At 57.1% G+C, this 19,762-nt stretch overlaps 1 protein-coding gene and 1 pseudogene across 1 annotated transcript in view; one reads left to right on the top strand and one right to left on the bottom strand.

Moving 5' to 3' along the window:
- The window catches only part of LOC132085572 (zinc finger protein 850-like), a gene marked incomplete at its 5' end in the record, with an annotated part of 95,452 nt that extends 90,039 nt beyond the window's left edge, over nt 1-5,413 (top strand). Inside the window, 1 exon segment of the mRNA XM_059491028.1 lies at nt 4,118-5,413. Coding sequence (XP_059347011.1) covers nt 4,118-4,796 — 679 coding nt within the window.
- Nucleotides 1-19,762, bottom strand: part of LOC132085559 (zinc finger protein 850-like) — a 280,143-nt pseudogene that overhangs the window by 238,602 nt on the left and 21,779 nt on the right.

Here is a 19,762-nt window from a genome sequence, read left to right as displayed (position 1 = left end):
CAGGCGCAGGGCTGTGGAGCCCTGGCTGCTGCTGCGTTGCCTTCAGGGCAGGCTCAGGGGTGGCCTCCCATCCTCCTGCTGCGGGCGGGAAGTGCAAATCTCCGGGGCTTCAGAGCCCTTGAGGCCAGGCTGAGGGGTCCCCCCGTGTTGAGCTGTGCTGGCGGCTGTTTCTGGCCTCAGGGACAATTGGCATGGGCCCCTTGGCCACCAGTGGTGCTGCTTTGCACTCCTTGGGCAGGAGCCGATGTCCTGGCTGGGTGTTGGCAGCAGCAAAGTGCCAGGGCAGGCTCAGTGCCAGCCCAGCTTCCTGTGGGAGAATGTGCCTTGATATCTGCTCCAGTGGTTGCTGAAGCAGTGAGAATTGCTTTTGCCCCCCTGTTAGGTGCCATGGTGTCAGCAGAAGATATTGAAGCCTTCCTGCTCAGGGCATTTCAGTGCCAGGCTCTCACAAGCACCCACAGCTGCGCGGGTTGAGCTGAGCATGGGGCGATGACCTGCGCTGTGGCTCCCGCGGGGCAGGGCAGCGCATCCCTCCCATGGGAACCTCTCTGAACGGAAATAGAGCAATCCCTTCATCTAACTCTTTCACTTTTTTACCTTCTCTAGCCTTTGTCCTGTGTTTTGAAATAGAATTTGGAGAGGGCTGCCTTTTAACTGAGCTCCTAGTGTTTTGATAAGGTGCTTCCTGTAGAGAGACAGTTTCCTTGAACAGCCGGAGCTGTGGTTACCAAGGGGCCGTAACTCAGAGCAGGACGGGGTCAGGGGAGGATATCCCGCCAAGGCTTGGTGGGAGTGTGGGCAGGGTCTGCTGCTGGAATCGGCAGAGGGGGATCTTCCCATGGGGCCCGAGCCTGGAGCGTGGGTAGCCCCCACATGGCTGATGGCGGCTGATCCGGCAGGTCCTGGCAGAGCAAAGGCAAGTGGGAGAGCCCGGCAGCAGCGGTGGTGCCCAGCGCAGGTGGCACGGGCAGGGCAGCCGGGGATGGGATGGTTGGGACCCCCCTGGGTGCGGTGGGCGCGGTGACCTCGGAGCAGGCGGCAGGACAGAGCAACCCCCATCTTCCCCAGCATGGCCGGCAGAGCGGCCGCGGCCCAGGCAGTGGGAGCAGGGCACACAAATTGAGCGACAGCGCCGGGGCAGGTGGAGCTGCCCTGGGCAGTGAGGCCGCACCTGGGATGGAAACCGGGGCAGGCGGGCTGAGGCGGGCAGCGAGCCGGGACCCGGGACAGGCGCCTGGGCCGCGAACGGAGGGGGCAAGACCTGCAGAGGATCCCGCTCTCTTTTAGATTTTTCCTCTTGTTCCCTTCCCTTTCAATTCCCGTTTTATTTTTCTCGGAGGTTACTCATACTTTAAAGATTTTTATTCTTCTATAATCCTCTGTCTAACATATTGCATATTCTCTTCTAGGTAAATGTTTTTTTTTACAAATAAATCCAGAGCCTAAGAAATCTAAACTTCTGCTTGGATACATTGAAATGGTCGATGAGCTAACTCATGACCTCCTAATGTTGTTTTTCTCGTCACCTTTTTATTTATCCTTTGGCAAATTAAGCGTCTTTCAGTTACTTGCTTTGCAACTACAAAAATGCCAGTGCACCCATAGTTCCTTAAAAAATAATCGCACAAAGCTTGAGTACCCCAGTAGGTTTTCTGATGCATGTCTTCTAATATTTTCTTAGAAGCACATTTATTAAGTAATTGTCTTCCATCAAGAAGTTTCCATTTCCCTGATTTATCTTGTTCACTTCCTGTCATGTTTAAAACTTTTTTCTCGGCTTCCCTAAACTTTGCAATTTCCAGTTTTTCCTCGTGTGGAGTTAGTGTTAACATTACTTTTATCTCCATTTTCTGCTGCATCCTTAGCTTTGTGCTCTGCCCCCAGTTTGCCCAGTTTGCCTCTCCTTTGGCCCGGGCCGGGTTCCCCCTGCCCGCAGTGGCTGGAGCAGCCGAGAGCCCCGCGCTGCCCATCCCGACCTGTCCCGGCTCCATCCCCGCTCCTGCCGCGGCTGGGAGGGCTGCGGGAACGGGGCACCGAGGGTGTGGCTGCTGCTGGGGGAGGAGGAGGAGGGAGGGAAGGGCAGGGATGAAGGGCGAGGAGGAGGTGGGGTTAGAGGGGAGGAGCAGGGGGAGGGATGGAAGAGGAGAGAGAGCTCAATGGAAGGAGTAGAAGGAGGTGGGGTTAGCGAGGAGGAGGAGGAGATGGGATGGAATGGGAGAGATGGAAGAGGAGAAGGAGGTGGGGATAAGACAGAGGGGGAGGATGAGGGGGGAAGGAAGTGGAGGAGCGGGAGGAAGCGGAGGGACAAAGGCAGATGGAGGCTGAGCTGAGGGAACCACGCTGTCGATCCCTGCCTGAATTCGCAGCCCCCACCTGTGGGATCATCTCTCCCCCCATCGCACCCATGAGCGGGGAGAGGGTGCTCGGCCCGGATATCCTGGGGGGTCCCTGGGTTGGGGCTTTTGGGGGATGTTTGGAGAATGAAGCAGTCCAAGGCTGAGCAGAAAAGGCCCCTTGGGGGTACATCGGGGGGTGGCAGCTGCTGGCAGAGGCAGCCTGGAGGAGCAGAGCCCTGTGTCCCCCAGGAGCTCAAAGGGGGGAGCCCAGAGAGGGGGAGCGGTGCCATTGGCGGGAGCCTCAAGAGCCTGGAGAGGGGCAGTGGGGACTCCTTGGAGCCACTGCAGCCCAGAGCAGAGAATGAGGGGAGAAGGGAGCCCGGGAGCCCAAACAGCCCCGGCATCCCGAAATGGGGAGAGTGAAGCAGGGGGAGCTTTTGGCATTGCTGGGACTGCCAGCAGCCTGGGCAGGGCGGGCACCGGGCACAAGGGGGACCCCCAATCCAAGCGTGACCCCAGCTGGTGGGACAGGAGGGAACCCCCGAACACCAGAGGGGAGGGTCGAGGGACGGGGAACTCATGGGAGGCTTTTTCAGGGCTGAATCTGGGTGTTTGGGAGGTTTTTCTTTAGCCCAGGTGGCCAGTGATTGTAGAGATGGACTTCGGCAAAAGGGACCTTCAATCTCAATGTGTGTTGGGAACGATGAAACAGGAAAGCCTTATAAATATGCATGTCTGGCAAAAGATTTTGAGAATATAGAAAGTGTAAGGAAGATTGAAATGAAAGCTAGGTTTGAGATATCTCAGTTAGTGAACAACTGGAAAACAATGGTGTGGCCCAACTGAAAGTAATCCCCTTTTGATGAAACAATTCCCTCTGCTTGCAGGCAGATCCAGACCCTACTAGTTCAGCAGAAGGGGTCCAAAGAAGAGATTTTAGGGTTGAAAATGCAACACAGTATGGTGATGTATTGATTCTTACAGGCTGTATGTAAATGCTCTAGGATTTGTATCTTGTACCAGATTGGTAAGTGAGAAATAGAATATTCAACACAGAAGAAAATTAATTGTATTGTAATGGGACCCTTACTCTCTTACGCTCTTCTCCTCTTACTTTCTTACTCTCTTATCCTCTTTACCCCTCTCTTCTCTTGGGCCTGTGCCTGGCAGCTCCAAGCAGGGCCCTGCACCCAGGCCCTTTGCAATAAACCGCAAGTTCCACGCCCTGGCTGCAGAGATCTCTCGTCTCCGTCCGTCCCGACCGTCCTACCCCACGACACTCCTACAAATGCGCTCATCCCTTGTTTTCCCCAAACCAGGATTTCCCATTGCCAGCCCTACGGAGGCTGGAAGGAAGAGGAAGATGCCCCAGGACACTGAGGCAGGTGAGGAGGAAGTCAGTGCCCCTTTCCCCTCTGTGCTGCTCCATCTCCCAGCCCAGCACAGCCCCGGCTGCAGCTCAGCCCTGGGGGATGTCCTTGCCCTTGCCTGTGGCACGGAGGCAAATCCCATCCTGTCCTTGTCCTTCCTCCCCCAGAGCAGGAGCTGAGCATGGAGAGCAGGGAGGACAAATGCCCGTGGCAGAACCTGGTGGAAGAGGCCGTTTTGAGCGGCTCCACGGCGCAGGAAGCCAACGGGGAGGAAAAGCCCCAGAGATGCCGCACGAGGAGGGGCTGCAAACGCAGCTGGCGGGGATCTGAGGGGGAAAGAGCCAGCCTGGGCCGGGAAGGCGGCCGGAGACGGAGCCAGAGCTCGGAGCTGGTGCTCCATGAGCAGCTCCCTGGTGGGGAGAAGCCCCACACGTGCGTGGAGTGTGGGAAGAGCTTCAGACGGAACTGCCACCTGATTGTGCACCAGAGGATCCACACTGGGGAGAAGCCCTACGAGTGTGGGGAGTGTGGGAAGAGCTTCAGCGTGAGCTCCAGCCTGATCAGGCACCAGAGGATCCACACTGGGGAGAGACCGTACAAGTGCTCCGAGTGTGGGATGTGCTTCAACCAGAGCTCAAGCCTGGTCACGCACCAGAGGACCCACACTGGGGAGAGGCCCTACGAGTGTTCCAAGTGTGGGAAGAGTTTTCCGAAGAGCTGCAGTCTCCTCCAGCACTATCGGATTCACAGAGAGGAGAGGCCCTTCCAATGCCCCCACTGTGGGAAAGGATTCAAGCACAATTCCGCCCTCATCACCCACCGGCGCATCCACACCGGGGAGAGGCCCTATGAGTGTGATAAATGCAGGAAGAGGTTTCCGACCAGCTCCCATCTTCTCCATCACTATTGGATTCACAGAGAGGAGAGGCCCTTCCACTGCCCCGACTGTGGGAAGGGATTCAAGCGCAACTGTGCCCTTGTCAGGCACCGGCGCATCCACACAGGGGAGAGGCCCTACGAGTGTCCCCAGTGTGGGAAGAGCTTCTCCAGGAGCTCTCACTTGACCCGACACCAACGGAGGCACCACTAAGGGAAGCCCTGTGAGTGGCCTGAGCGCGGGCAGAGCTTTGTGCGCTGCTCCAGCTCCATCCCCCACTGGAGGAGGCACTTTGGGCACAGCCCTGGTCAGTCACATTCCCTGTGATCCATGTTGGGAACCCACCTGGCTGCTTCGCCTTTTGGTTTGGCCTTAATTTTCCTCTGCTTCACCTTCATCCTTTAAAAACACCCCATACTGGTTTAAATGAAGGAAATTGATCGAATTGCATAATTTCTCAGTTGTTTTAGAGGGAATTTAGGATTTGGGGACACGTTCTATATGGAGTGCTGGTGTTGCTAACAGGCAGGAATTTGATCTCACCCTTCTTGTGTTTCTCAGAACTCCTCCCCTGACCCAAACCTCAACTCCACCCTTGGGATACCGTATAAAAACTCCACAGCCCTGACTTTGCCCTGTCTTTGAGGGGTAAGGAATGGATTCCCAAAGGATCAGCCGTTTTCCATCTGGATTCCCAGAGGATCAGCCCTTTTCACACTGGATTCCAAGAGGATCAGCCTTTTTCACTGAATTCCCAGAGGATTCTGATTCTGTCACTGTTTCTTTTTGTTTCTATTACTGCATTTGTATTTTTAATTTTTGCTAATAAAGTACTGGTTTTTCTGCTCCCATATCTTTGCCTGAGAGCCCCTTAATTTCAAAATAAATTATTGTTATTATTATTATTATTATTAATAATAATAATAATAAGGATGATAAGGATGATAATAATAATGGTAATAGTAATCAAAGGGAGGGCGTTTACATTTTCCATTTCAGAGGAGGGTCCTGAAATGGGGAGACACCCCCAAGGCTGGGCCATGTCAAATAGTTCCTGAAAGATGTAAATTCATTTATGTATATGCATGAAGGTCTATGAATATGCAACAGGGTAATGTAATTAAAATCAGATTAATTAAGGGGTGTCCCTGAACATAACTGAGGGGTCTTGGTGGCCATAACAGCCTTTGCTTGATGGTCCTTGTTTCCCATTACATCAATCCGTTGCATATTCATGGCCTTGTTGCATATCCATGAAGTACTTTCCATATTCCAGGAAGAAAATTGGCTTAATCCTGTCTGGGGGTTCAACCCCCCTCCCAGCTCAATTTGGGGTGTCTCATCCTCCTCCCAGCTCAGTGTTGGGACCCCATACCCATCCCAGCTTAATTTAAGGGTTCCATTCCCCTCCCACCTCAATTTTGGGGTCCCATTCCCCTCCCAGCTAAATTTTCGGGTCCCGACACTCTTTTTCCACGCTCTCTCCTTTCCGATCGTTCCCCCAGTCCCCTCCCCCGTGTTTGGTTTTGGGGGCTCCAGGCCTCTCATGCTCCGTTTTGGGGTCCCGGCCCCATTTTGGATTAATTTGGGGTCCCCAGTCCATCCCCATGGTCGCCTTTTCCCCCCCCACACCAAATTCCGCTCCTGGAAACTGATGAGTCATCAGAGAGACACGCTCTGATTGGCTGGAAATTACCCGGCGCGGTAACTGAGTATTTACCTCAGTGAGAGGCCTTGGTCTGTGCCTGTCAAGTGATGAGTCAGAGTCGGGCCGGGCGCTGGTTGGCTGAAAATCGCTGAGCAGGGCCAGTGCTCTGAGTTTGTGCCCAGCAAGTGGATCGTCGTCAGTTGTGATTGCCGTGCGTTGTGATTGGTCGGGATCTGCTTTGGGGTGGGGACGTGAGGAACTGGGGTTACTTGGGGTTTGTTTGGGGTTTATTTGGGGTTATTGATGGACTATTTGTCATTTATCTTGGGTTTTACTTGGTTTATTTCTGTTTATTTGGGGTTATTTGGAATTATTTGAGTTTATTATGAAGTATTAGTGTTTGTTTAGGCTTATTTGAGTTTATGTGGGTTTATTTGGAATTATTTGGGGTTCTTGGGGTTAATGCTGGTGTATATTGGGTTTTTTTTTCGCTGTGCTTGATATCATTCGGGGTTTTTTGGCTTTCACTTGGGGGAGTTTTTTTTTCATCTTTTGGGGTTATTTTGATTTATTTGGGGTTATTTGGGGGATTTCTAGGTATTGTTTGGGGTTGTTTATGTTTTTTCCCAAGTGTTTTGGGGTTATTTGAGTTATTTGGAGGCAGGTAGGGTCAAAACCTCAGCGAATGTTTCTCCTGCAAAAATCGGGAATTTTTTCTTAAAGCTCCGAGTTTTTTCCCCCAAAAATCCGCGAATATTCCCTTAAAAAACGCGGACTTTTCCCAACCAATAGCAGCGCGCCCTGCTCCAAACCATCCAATCACCGCGGGTCTCCCCTCAGGAATACCAGCCTCTCTGTGCACCAATCCAACCAATCACTGCATGCCTTACCTCAGACACGCCCGCCTCTCACCCCAAACAAACTAATCACCGCGTTCGTCCTCTCAGCTACTCTCGCCTCTCTCGACCTGAACCGACCAATCACCGGGCGTCTTCCCTCAGCAATTCCCTCCTTCTTTGCCTCTAGCCAACCAATCACCGTACGCCTCCCATCGGCAAAGCCCGCCTGCCCAGCCCATCTCCTGTCAATCACCGCGCCCTCTACGAAACCAACCAATCACCGGGCGTCTCCCCTCACCAACTCCCGCCCTCCCTGCGCCGCTCCAGCCAATCAGAGCCGAGCTGGAAGCAGCGCCCCTTGACCTCGGGACCGGGCATGGAGCGGGCGCCCCCTCCCCCCCCCCCCCCCGGGACCCCCTCAGGGACCCCCGGGAGCCGCCCCGGGCTCGGGCGGGTCCTGCGGGAGGCGCTGGAGAGAGCGGGGGAGGCGCTGGGATAGGACGGGGGGCTCCGGGAGCTGCTGAGGAGGCGCAAGGACAGGTGAGGGGTCTGGGAGGGGTCGTGAGGGGAATTTGAGGAGGGGTCTTGAGGAGGGGGGGGATTTGGGGAGGGTGTGGGGCGAGCTTGAGGGTGTTTTAGCGGGGTCTGGGGATGCTGGGGGGGCTATGGGGGGGAATTTGGGGAGGGTTCCTCGGGGGGTGTCATGATCCATCCTCATGGATGGGTTTCGTGATGGTTCATGGATTTGATCTCAGGGTGCAAAAAGAACCAACACGGTACAAGGGGGTTTGCAATGATAATCGAAACAAACGCACCTTTATTGAATGACCACAGCAAAATGTGATAGAGGGATTGAGGGAGAGAAAAAGATGGGGGAAGAGAGAGAGACAAAAGAGAGAGAGAAAGAGAGAGGGGATAGAGCTACCAAACATAGAGACGAAGTCCTTTGGTCCAGTCCAGTCGAGGACCCAACCTGTTGCGTCAGGGAGGTCTCAGAGGCCCAGTTCATCTGGACCCCAATTATACTCTTTTTCATTGGGGCAAGGGGGATGGATTTTGCAGCCGAAACAAAGGCAGTTTATTTTATCATCAGGGGGGTGGGAAAAAAGGGTACACACAGTCCAAGTTTGGAAGCAGGCGAGAGTCATTGATTTCATTGTCCACTGCCTACACCTGCAACATCCACCTTGCTTTGGGCAGCTTTCCTTCCTCGCCCTGTACACCTCCCCCGAGTTGGGGCTTTCAGTCCCAGTATCTGGAAGAGGGTGACAGGGGCCTTCTCACATAGGGATTTCATGTCTCAGTCCTTTGATGAAGAGGTTTCTTACATCTCTACTTGTCTGCCACAGTGGTTATGAACGGTCTTCTCTTGGAGGAGGGGACCACCCTAAAGCTCAAACCAGCCAAGCTGAGAGGTAGGGAGGATTCCAGAGCTATTGTGCAAAAAGGCAGGATGCCCTGTGAGCTCAGTGTAGCGTATAACAAACAACATCTGTGAAAACAGCAACTTTGCAACACTTTCAGGCCTCAGGCACATGACTTTCCCGGCCACCAGATCAGCAAACGGGGGTTTTAATTTTTTGGTTGTCTCTGTCCATGACAGTCGTAAGGCAGATGAGGGATATTTCAGACAGACTCTCACAACACGGAACACATTTGTTCCCCCAGCTCCAGAAAACTTGATGCAGGAACAAAAACATTCCTGCAGGAACCACCAAAGGCCAAGGGCCGTTTGGCCACTTTCACTTCCACACCGCACGCTCGGGCAAATTGCACAGACCAAGCAGCCTTTCCCCTATTCCCCATTGGCCTGAAGACGCTCTGCACCAAGAGAAAGCTCCTGGACAGTCGGCTGTCCAACAACAGCAATTTAATGTTCCTCTAGTGGGTGAAGGGAAAGGAAGTGCTGGCAGAGGAGAGGTGTTCCCCGCAGGCTCAGGCGGCCCCAGCAGACGCAGCCTCCCGGATCGATCAGTTCTGCACAGCGCCGCGGCAGGACACTCAGCCACGGGCACACAGGAAAGGCCGCGACTTCCAGAGGTGGCGGAGTTGGTCTCGCATCCTCTGGAGCCGGGAGGAGGGAACGCTCTGTACAGCTAAAAGGATGTACAGAGCTTGAAGCGCCCGACATGAGATGGCAGGGCTGCTGTCATCCGTCATGTCCTGTAGGGCTGCAGAGAGAGAAACAGAGGCACAGTCAGAGGCTGGATCTGCGGGGAGCTGGGCGTAGCCTCCAGCCTCGTCTGTGCCACGCAGCTGCTGGCACGGCCTGGAGGAAGCAGGAGCCAAGAAGGACGAGCTGGCAGCTGCTGGCCAGGAATGTCCTGCAGGCCCCTGCAAGGTGTCTGCGCTGTGGCCCCGCTGCCCTTGGGGTGCGCAGGGAGCGGAGCCATCGGCGGGCGGGCCAGGGAACGCAGCTGCCAGCGGCAGCCCCCGCCGAGAGCCCGCGGGCCTCACTCACCGCTGCAGATGATGCGAAACTGCGGCTGCTGCCTTGTCAGGTAGCGCCCGGCCAGCCCTGGGGAACACAGAGCGTGTCCTGCCTTCAGAGGCGCTGCCAGGGCAGGGCTCAGCCCGGGCCCCTGGCGCACGCTGCCGCCCCGGGGCACGGCTGCCAGAGGGCGGCAGCAGCAATGCCCAGGCCAGCGGGGGCTGCCCATGCCCGCGCCCGGATCCTGCTGCCGGCACAGCAGGCGGGGCCGGGTCCGAGCAGCGGCAATGGGGCGGGCCGGGGAGGGAGCCGGGCTTGGCGCTCACCCATGAACTTGACGGCCGCCTCTCGCAGGGGCTCCTGTGCGCTCCGCAGGTAGGGCTAGGGCCCGGCGCAGGTGCTCGGCCGCTCGGCTCCTGTCCTCTGCCAGCTGCAGAGAGCGGCAGGCACGGAGGGAAAGGGTTGATGCGGGCCCTGCCCCGGGGGGGGGGGGGGGGGGGGGGGGGGGGGGGGGGGGCCGGGCGCTCCCCACGGCCGGCGCTGCTCCCCCTGCCCACAGAGCCCCGAGGCCCGGCCAGCAGCCGCAGGCGCCGGGCTCGGCACGGGGCGCAGGGCCCGGCGAGCCGCGGTGCAGCCCCGCAGCAGAGCCCGGCTGGCTCGGGGCTCCGTGGGCACCGGCCGTGGGGCCACAGGAGCCTGGAGCAGAGCCCGCACGGCCCAGGGAAGGGAGCAGCGTGTGGGGCGCAGGCCGGTGCCCCTGCGTGCGGCACTGGGCAGGGGCCACAGTTGCCAACCCCACAGAGTGGGCGCTGTGGGCAGGCGGCTGCTCCGGGGATTGGGCTGGGCATTCCAGGCTGTCCTTACCAAGCACTCGGCAAATCTCCACATTTGATCCGTCTGCAGCAGCTGCTTGAGATCCTTCCTCTTCAGGAAGCTCACTGCAGAAAGCAGCGTTTCCCGAGAGGCCTGCAGAGCAGCAGAGACCCAGAGATGGCGCCGCAGCCAAGGGCACAGGAGCTGAATCTCTGTGCCAGGACTGGGAGGAGGCTGGAGCCCATCAGGTGCCAGGGGGTCGGGAGACAGCTGAGCCCCTCCCATGGGGACACCCAGGAGGCCTCACCTGTGCCATACACCGGTTCTCATCGTGGCAGTGGAAGAAGAGTGGGAGCAGGCTCTGGCTCCCAGGCTTCTTCAGGGGCTTTTCTCCCTTTGCCACTACTAGCGTGATCACATCTTGGAAGAGGTGAATGGAGAGCAGCTGCACAAGGCTGTTGTCCTGTTGGAAAGGAAGCCAAAGCCCTCCACATCCGCTGCTCCAGGCCCCCCTGTGCCCAGGCCCAAGGCAGCACCCAAGTGCCCGTGGCTGGGGGCACAGAGCCTCACATTGTCAAAGAGGTGCCAGAGCGCCTCAGCCAGCTGCAGGGCGATGGGGCTGGCTATTGCCAGGTCTTCCTGCAGCATCAGGAGGATGAGTACAATGAGGGTCTTCTCCACGATGTCTTCATCCCTATCCCACAGTAGCTTCACAAGGCTTTCAGTCAGGCTGTACATGCTTGGATCCTGTGTGCAAAACAAGGCTGGGCAACCCCACGCTGCTGCTGCTGCTGCAGGGCTCAGAGGCCGAAGGCCTGTCCTGAAGTATCGAAAGAAGGGAGACCAGGACACCAGATGGTCATCAACAGGTCCTGTTTATTGCAGAAAGCATCAAACACTTATACAGCAAATAATAAGCTTATGAATATTCTGTAAGCCAAGCGATCTATTGGTTAAACTATACCATCAACTCTTCCTCATTCCTTTGGGCCTACGTTCTCTACTTCTCACGTCTCTCTGTTCACTTCGTTATAATACTCAGCTAGGCCCAAGGACACGCTATCTTGCAGGTGCAGGACTTGGAATTAGCCATGGCCTTGTACTTTTCCAGTCTCTAGTCAGCTAAATTCCCAACATCAAAGCACTCAGGCAGCTGAACAGTGAGCCTGGAGAGCTGGGAGCAGCTGCCACAGCTGCCAAAGCCCAGCTAAGCCCAAGGGGCTGCTTGCCCCAGCCCCACGCTGCCAGCACAGCTTCAGCTGCTGCCTCCTTCTCACCATCGAGGTGAGCACCATGAGGCCTCGGAGCGCCACACGACGCATCTCCCTGGACTGGCTCTGCAGGTGCCTTGTCAGGATCTCCAGGACTTGTTCAGCGCATTCGTTCAAGTCCAGGCAATCCAGGAGCTGCAAGGCACAGAGCAGGCACAGAGGTGCCAGCTGGCAGGAGCTCAGAAGTGCACAGGGCCGAGCCAAGGCAGCAGCACAGGGCACAGGCAGCGTCCCAGGCAGCTGCGGCTACGAGAGGGCAGAGGGCTGGGAGGCAGCTCAGCCAGGCAGCGCTGGCCATGGGGCTCACCTCCACCAGGAAGGCCAGGGCGGGCAGTTCCCAGTCTGAAACGCCTTGGCTGAGCAGCTCAAAGAGGCAGGATGCCATGCCGCAGCACCAGATGGTGGAGACACAGCGCATCTCCCTGGCAGGGAGAAAAAGGCACCATTGCTCCTGGGCTGGGCGGGCAAACCTCTCCCAGGGCTGACTGGCAGAGCTCTGCTCTGCTCCCGAGCTCCCCGGGGGCGCTTTGGGAGGCGGCTGTTCCCGGGCACCCTCCTCTGCCGGCCTTTTCCAGTCTGCTCATCCCTCCCTTGGTGACAAGGCCCTGCCGCCCACGAGGACGGGGACTGTGTGGGGCGTTGCGGGCACAAAGGAGAGGGGCGGTGGGGAGAACGAGGTCTCACCTGGCCAGCAGACCCACTGCACAGTGGTGGGTGTCGGCACGGAGCAGCGTGTCCCAGGCACGCTTGCGTTCCATGGACAGCACCACGTGCTCATAGCGCATTTGGCAGGGCCTTCAGGGTCTGCAGTGCAAAGCTGTGTGCAGAGCAAAGGCCAGGTCATGCTGGGAGCCCTGGCTCCTGCCCTGGGGCATGGGAGGGATGGGGAGACTGGAAGGACTGGCACAGAGCACCTGTTGGGGTTGGTGGAGAGGCCATGTTGCTCCTGGCATCCCTGCCAGAAAGTCTTAACCTCTTCTGGCATCTCCTGCGTGCTGATGTAAGATTGGAAGTGCAGATGCAGAAACAGACTGGGGAAATACTCCAGCACAGCAGGCGAGCGCCAGGCCAGATTGAAGATTTTCCACAGTGCCACGGTTGCCTGCAAGAAATAAAACAGCCAGAGACAACACTCAGTGGCCAAGACATCCACGTGGCAGGGCCGGAGCGTGCGAAGGAGAGGTCGAGGGACACGCGGATGGAGCAGCCGGCCTGGTGCCCCTGAGCCCTGCCCCTAAGGCAGGATTCAGCCCAGTGCCTGAGGCAGGAGATGCAGCTGGGGGGAGCACAGAGAGCTGGCTGCTGGAGAGGCGGCCTGGGGGCTGGCAAAGGCTGGCACCAGAAACTCACAGCCAGGGCAAAGACTCCTACATCGTCCCCATCGGAGGTGCACACACTGTGCACTGGTCAGGCGCTCAGCACATGGAGGAGCAGCTGCAGCGCCGGCTCCGCAGTCCTGCTCGAGGACATGATGGTTCCCCACATGGTGGCGGCAGCTCTGTGGGGTCAGAGCTCTGTGTCAGGGCGGGCTCGGCCACAGCGCCGTGGCCTGGGCAGCTGCAGGGCCCCGCGCTGGCCCTCAGCCCTGCCTCTGCCCACTGCCCCTGGCCGGCAGCGGCCAGCCAGCCCACGTGGGTACAGGCCCGGAGGTGCAGGGAGGGAGCGTGGCACCAAGCTCAGGAGCTGACATGGCAGCACTGGAAAACAGAGGAGCCAGAGGATCCTGGAACTGCCTGCCTGTCAGGCAGTCAGCAGGGACAGGCTCTACAGGGTTACAGGCCGGTGAAGCCTAAGCCCTCAAGGCACGTGGGGCTGCCCTACCTGTCTCACGATGGGGCCCAGCGCAAGAGGGTGATCAGCAAGAGGGTTATCAGCACGTCACAGGGTGTTCCTGGGTCAGCTCCAGAAGGGCCTTGTCCAGCCTGTGCCCAGCAGCCTCATTGGCCGTGAGCCACTGGTGGATGTACCTCACCATCAGGGCCAGGGCCCTCAGCCCGACTTCGGAACAACCCCGGGGCCTCCCAGTCCATCCCAGTCCATTCCTGTGCCTGCCCGGCGTGTCCATCCCGTATAGGTTGTCCGTGTAGCCGGCTCCTTTCAGCCAATGAGAGCGCGTCTCTCTGGTGACTCATCGGTTGCCATGCAGAGTCCCTGGCGCTCAAATCCCGAGGGCCCCGCGCTGGACTCGGCCTCCCAGTGCCGCGCACTTCATTCCCAGTTAATTCCAGTGCCATCAAAATCCCTCTGAGTGCCGTCCTAGTCGCTCTCAGTACTTCCAAAGTCCCTCCCTCCTCTTCTCAGCCTATTCCAAATCCATTCAAAATTAATTCCCAGTTCATTCTCCGTTCAAGCCCGGACGTCCAACATCCGTCCCAGTGTGCCCCACCCTGTCCCATCTCTCTCAGTGCCACCCCAATCGCTCCCAGTCCCTCCCTAGCCCATTCCCAGTCCCTTTCCAGCCAAACCCAGCCCTCTCCTCTTTCTCTCCCAGTGCCCCCCAGCGTGTGCATCTCGCTGGTGCCCCCATCGAGCTCCCAGCCCGGCCCCGGCCGCCTGCTCTGCTCCGTGATGGATTTCTACCCTGCTGCCATCCAGGTGAGGTGGTTCCAGGGCCAGCAGGAGCTCTCGAAGCACGTGGTGGCCACCGACGTGGTCCCCAACGGGAACTGGACCTACCAGCTGCTGGTGCTGCTGGAAACGCCGCCCCGGCGCGGGCTCAGCTACAGCTGCCAGGTGGAGCACGTCAGCCTGGAGCAGCCCCTGAGGCGGCACTGGGGTACGGGGGAGCCCCTGGGGGCGCTGGCAGAGCCGCTGGGCTGTGCTGGGAGCCACTGGGAGGGAGCTGGAGAGAGCCGTGCTGGAACTGGGAGAGGGGCTGGGCAAGGGCTGGGCAGGGGTTTGGGGGATGCTGGGGAGGGTGGGATGGGCTTGGGGGGGTGCTGGTGGGCACTGGGAGGGAGTTTGGGGGTGCTGGGTGTGACTGGGAGGGAGTTTGGGGCCGCTGGGTGCAAAGGGCAGGGGGTTTAGAGGATGCCGGTTGCGACTGGAAGGGACTGGAATGAGCCTGGAGGGGGCGCTCGGAGCGCCTTGGTGTGTCGGTGAGAGGTTTTGGGGGTGCTGAGCCCTGCGGACCCCCGAGAGATGCCGCCGGACGCCGCCCGCATCAAGATATTGATGGGGATTGGGGGCTTCGTCTTGGGCTCGGTCTTCCTGGCGCTGGGGCTCGGCTTCTCCCTGCGCAAGAAGGTCAGGGCGGGTGCCGGGGGTGGCGTCCCCGCCGTGGCGGAGCGTGTGCGCTCCCGCCGGGGCCCCCAGCCCGGTGTCACCCCCTTTTCTCTGCCAAAGGAGCTCCTGAGCCGGCGGCGGACGCAGCCCCTCCCCGTGGGCTCGGGCCCGGCCGGGACCCCCCGCTCCATCCCCACTTCGCTGATTTTGGGGGGTCCCGTGTCCCCCCCAGCCGCGCTGGCGCTCTGTCCCCACCAAGTGCCTGCTCCCAGTGCTCCCAGTAAAGCTTCCCAGTTGGGCCCGGGGCCGTTTATTGGGGAGCGATGGGGAGGGGTTTGGGGGGGCGATGGGACGGATTTGGGCAAAGGGAGGGGGACAAAGGGTGGGGGCTGGGCGCGGGAGGAGGAGGGGGAGAGGTCGCTGCCCGCGGATCCCGCAGTTCCCGGTGCGGGACGAGCTCCGTGCGTCGCTCCACTCTATCCCCCGTGGGAGGATCCACACTGGATAATCCCGGGTGACCCCCCGGGTCAGAGCCCCCCGTGTTGGGAACACACCTGGCTGGGGGTTCCACATCTTCCTGGGCGCCCCGTGGACACCTCGATGAAGGCTGGGTGTCCCCGCTACTTTTCCTGTTTCTGCTCCGCTCCTCAACTCCCTCTTCTCTTCCCCCGGTTCAATCGCTCCCCCTCGCCCCACCCTACCCCGCTCCTTCTCCCGCCTCCTTCCCCTCTTCTCTCTCACATCCCCCGACCCTTCCTCAATGGTTTCTTGAAGGGTCCAGTTCCATCTTTGCTTGGCTACAGCCCTGAGGGCTTTTCCAGATGACTTCACAACTGCACTCTCAGACTGAGAGTGGGGAATCTTGGTGCTTGGTTTCCCAATTCCAGCTGCCTTTGACAGGGTTTGTTTCTGTCCTCAGCTGATTTTGGCCTCTGCGCTCAGCTCAGCCCTGAGCAGGACCAGCGCAGCTCCATGGTGGGCACTGCTCACTGGATGGCCCCAGAAGTTGTGACCAGATCTCCTTACGGCCCCAAGGTGGACATCTGGGCCTTTGGCACTGTGACCATCGAGATGGTGGAAGGAGAACCTCCTCACTTCAGGGAAACGGCAGCCATGGTAAGAGGCAAATTCTGCAGTGGCTGCAGAGGCATGTGAGCACAGGGGGACCCTGCACTGGGAGCAGCAGCTGGAGGTTTCTGCACATGGGAAGGGAATTCCCAGAGGACTCCAGCCCCAACACAGAAGAATATTCTTCAGTCTCCAGCAACAATTTGCTTTGGGATTTATGTTGTTGTAGCTCATTTGGCTGTGAGGATGACCTGAAAATGTGAAGCAAGTTCATCAGGTCTAATGTTACCTTGCAAGAAAACCCCACATCCCGCCCCCAAACCCAACAAGATTTCTGCAGCAGTTTCTAAAAGAGTTTTGTGAGATGATTTCCCCCCTGATTCTTCTCACTGGGAAACTTGTTGAAAAAATGAAGATGATTGTTTAACATTCCCAAAGTCAAACATATTTCTTTCCTAGTCCAAGCTACTTTCTCTGTGTCACCAAGCCTGAGCTTTCAGCATCACAAACCTCCTGTTTATTGCCTGGCAGTGTCTGGGATGGGGCATCAGGAATGCATTTACTTGAGTGTCAGTGGCACTGCAGAGATGCAGTCGATGTAAGAATCCTCTGAAATAACACAGGCAGACCACACTGACTCTGGAAAATGGCCTGTAAAGCTGGTGTCCCCATTTGGAGAAGCAAAATGTGCTATTTCTGATGGAGGTTCCTACTGACAGAGTCAGCCAATGAAACTGGCTCTCAAGGCGAGATCATTTGGATGTTGCAGTGGCTGTGGCAGCCCCAGGGTTTGGGTTTTTTGCTGGCATAGCAAAATGAGCTCTGAGCAGCATCTGTGGCAGGGAGGAAAGTGCCCCTGGAGCTGGGGCTGAGGCCCCGGGGTGGATGTGAGCCCGTGTGGGTGTGAAGGGAGCTGGCAGAGCGCTGAGTTTGCTTTCTCTGCAGGCTCGCGCTCTGATCCGGCAGAACGGGACCCCGCAGCTGCAGGAGCCCCGGCGCCTGTCGGCTCTGCTGCGGGACTGCCTCGAGTGCAGCCTGGAGCCGGACGAGGAGCGGCGCTGGGCTGCCCAGGAGCTGCTGCAGCACCAGGGAGGGGTTTTCTTGTGGGGCCCCCTCCGACAGTCTCCAGTCTGGCTGCGTTCCATACGCAGAGCAAGCAGAATCCTCACCTGCTGTGGCTTGGCAGGCTCCTTTGGAGCTCATCTGGGCCTGGTGCCCCACAGCGAGCAGGGCCATCTTCAAGCAGCTCAGGGGGCCCAGAGCCCTGCCTGAGCAGTGCTTGGATGTTTCCAGGGAGGAGGCACCTCCCACATCTCTGGGCACCTTCTGTCAGTGTTTCCCCACTCTGCTGGTTAAAAAATTCTTCCTTAGATCTAATCTGAGCCTGCTTCCCTCTCCTCAGTCTCAAACCATTTCCCTTCGTCCTGTTGCAACAGACCCTGTGAGGAACTTCACTTTGGAAAGTAACAGTTCATTTCTTTCCTTTTTATCCTTTGGGCAGCACCCATTTTTATCATCAGCCAAGCCTCTCTCCAGCCTGACCACTGGAGCAAACTGAGGGAGCAGTGGAGGAGATGAATCCCTTGAGGGCAGCTGTGGTGAGGTGTATGTGGCCCAAAAGGTCAGTGTCTGGCTAGCTGAGGTAAAGGCCGACACCCAGCTGCGTTCCCTGCCAGCACCCCTCGGCATCGTAAGGCCTCAGGCTGTGCTGGCTGCGGACAGGATCTCGCTGCAGGTAGGACGAGTAAGGAGCAGGACACTCACTGGGGGTGAAGTCAGGCTTATCGCCCAAGGAAACCAACCAGGGAGTGACCAAGAGGGGAGGGTGAACCAAGCTTATAAAGGAGGAAGGATTCAAGGGGAAGGGTTTACAGAGGGCCAATCAGGGAAGAGAAGGGAGTGAACTAAACATGACAAGCAACAGATGAGAACCAATAAGCATAAAGTAAGGGAGGGGCCCCGGGACCACAGCCTACCACAACCGCCAGAGAGAAGATGATTCTGGAAATCTGGGAGGAGTGGGGGGTGATTGACTGGGCCCAGGGAGAAAAAGTTTACATATAAGGAGATGAGGGGGGAGGAGGAATTATATAACTTAAAAGACTGACAATACAAGTGGCGGGAAAACTGGGAAGGGCAGAACCATTTACATAAAACAGGGGGAACCATACAAAAATGGGGGAGTAATACAATAAACTTAACAAACACACCACAACATCTCCCTGTTTTTTACCAAATAAAATTAGAAAGAATGGAAAAGTCCATATAAAACTTAAACTGCAGGGACCCGCGGCTGGTCCAGCCAAGTCTCGCCCTCCTCAATTTGGAGTCTGTCCGCCCATAGGTGGTCGAAGGGTGGCGCAGTTGCCCCTTCCTCATCCATGGCTTCTCCGGCCTCTGAGGAGAGGTCCTCCAACTCGACGGGCTCATTGAGGGGAACGGTGGTGTGGTTCACACTTGGTGTTGCTACTTTTGTCATCAGTCTTTTGACCAGTCCACAGATCACAGTAACAAGAATCAAGAGTATAATCAAACTTAAAATAACCTTACTAATTGATTCTAAAACTGAACTGGCCCACCCGCTAAGGCCCCAACCCTTGAAGGTGTCCCCCAGCCAGTCAGATGTTTCTTGTTTTATTTGATGCAGAAGGTCTTGAAGGCGTTTCACGCAGTGCCTGGCGTCCTCGGCTCGTGAGGACAGGTTCATGCAGCAGAGGCCCTCAAACTCCTCACAGTGGTGATGGTGAAGCAGCAATAGAAAATCTATTGCTGCCCTGTTTTGGAGCGTCGCCTTTCTTGTTATTTCCTTGTCTGTGAGGAGGTCGCATAGAGCAGCTGAGGTAAGATTGGCTTGTTTAGCCACCCAACACTCCAGGCAGCCCAATTCACCCAGAGATTTCGCCACTGATACCCACGGCAATAGGATGGTAAAAGTGACGGATTTTGAGTGAGACCAATGAGTAATTTTGTCATCACAGTCCTCAGTGAGATCCTTAAGATCCTTAGACCTGGCCAATTCGGACGTGACGTTTGTTTTTCTCCAATTGACAATTTGGGTGATGTTGGGGGTAAAGAGCGTCACTCTGCCAAAAGTGCACGGCCCTCCGATCAGACCAGAGGGGAAGCCTGCCCACGCTTGGTCGCCACAAATCAAAAACACTCCCCTGGGAAGGGCATAAGGGATCTGTCCAGTGGTAGTGGGACCGCTGATCTTTAATACGGCTCTGCACCACTGATTCGCTTGATATTCTTTTTTAGTTTGCTGGACCACCTCCACGCCCTTCTTTATAGGACCTAAAGTATAATCGAACTGAAAACAGATAGAGGAGTTGGCAGAACCGAGAAGATGTAATTCTGTGGGCTCAGAGGCTAAAGGATCCAGCCTAAACACTCCGTTGCTCCAGGCGTTACTAGAACCAAAACTGGGGAGGATAGTAAGGCTCCGGGCCAAAATAGGGGAAAAGGCTGACTGAAAGGCAGGGGGAAACTCGCCTGGAGTGAAAGGGATCCCCACAAGACAAGACGACATCGGGTCCTCTGCTGTGCTGGTGTTGAGGCAAATGTGGTCTTGTCCTAAAGACTGAGCCAAGGCACGCCAGACATTGACCTTTGGCTGGGGGATGACCCACGGTTTCAAAGATGGCAGCAGGAGTCCGTAGGTTGCCAGCAGTAGCAGTAGAATGCCCGGGTTGGGAGCCGTTGGTGACGATGCGGGGGCCATCGGGGAGATGTACTAAAACAAAAGAGAAATGGTGAAAGTATAAGGAAATCACTCTGATGGTTTTGCCCCAAACAACCAACTTAAATCTGAAGAAGACGGGGAGGAAACAGGAGATGAGGGTCGAGACTCATAAACTAATGGAAAATCGGAAGGAGAAGGAGAA

Source organism: Ammospiza nelsoni, chromosome 31 (genome assembly GCF_027579445.1).
Source record: "Ammospiza nelsoni isolate bAmmNel1 chromosome 31, bAmmNel1.pri, whole genome shotgun sequence".
NCBI lineage: Eukaryota > Metazoa > Chordata > Aves > Passeriformes > Passerellidae > Ammospiza > Ammospiza nelsoni.
The sequence above is the reverse complement of the archived record's forward strand: the minus strand, read 5'-3'. Positions and strand labels throughout refer to the sequence as shown.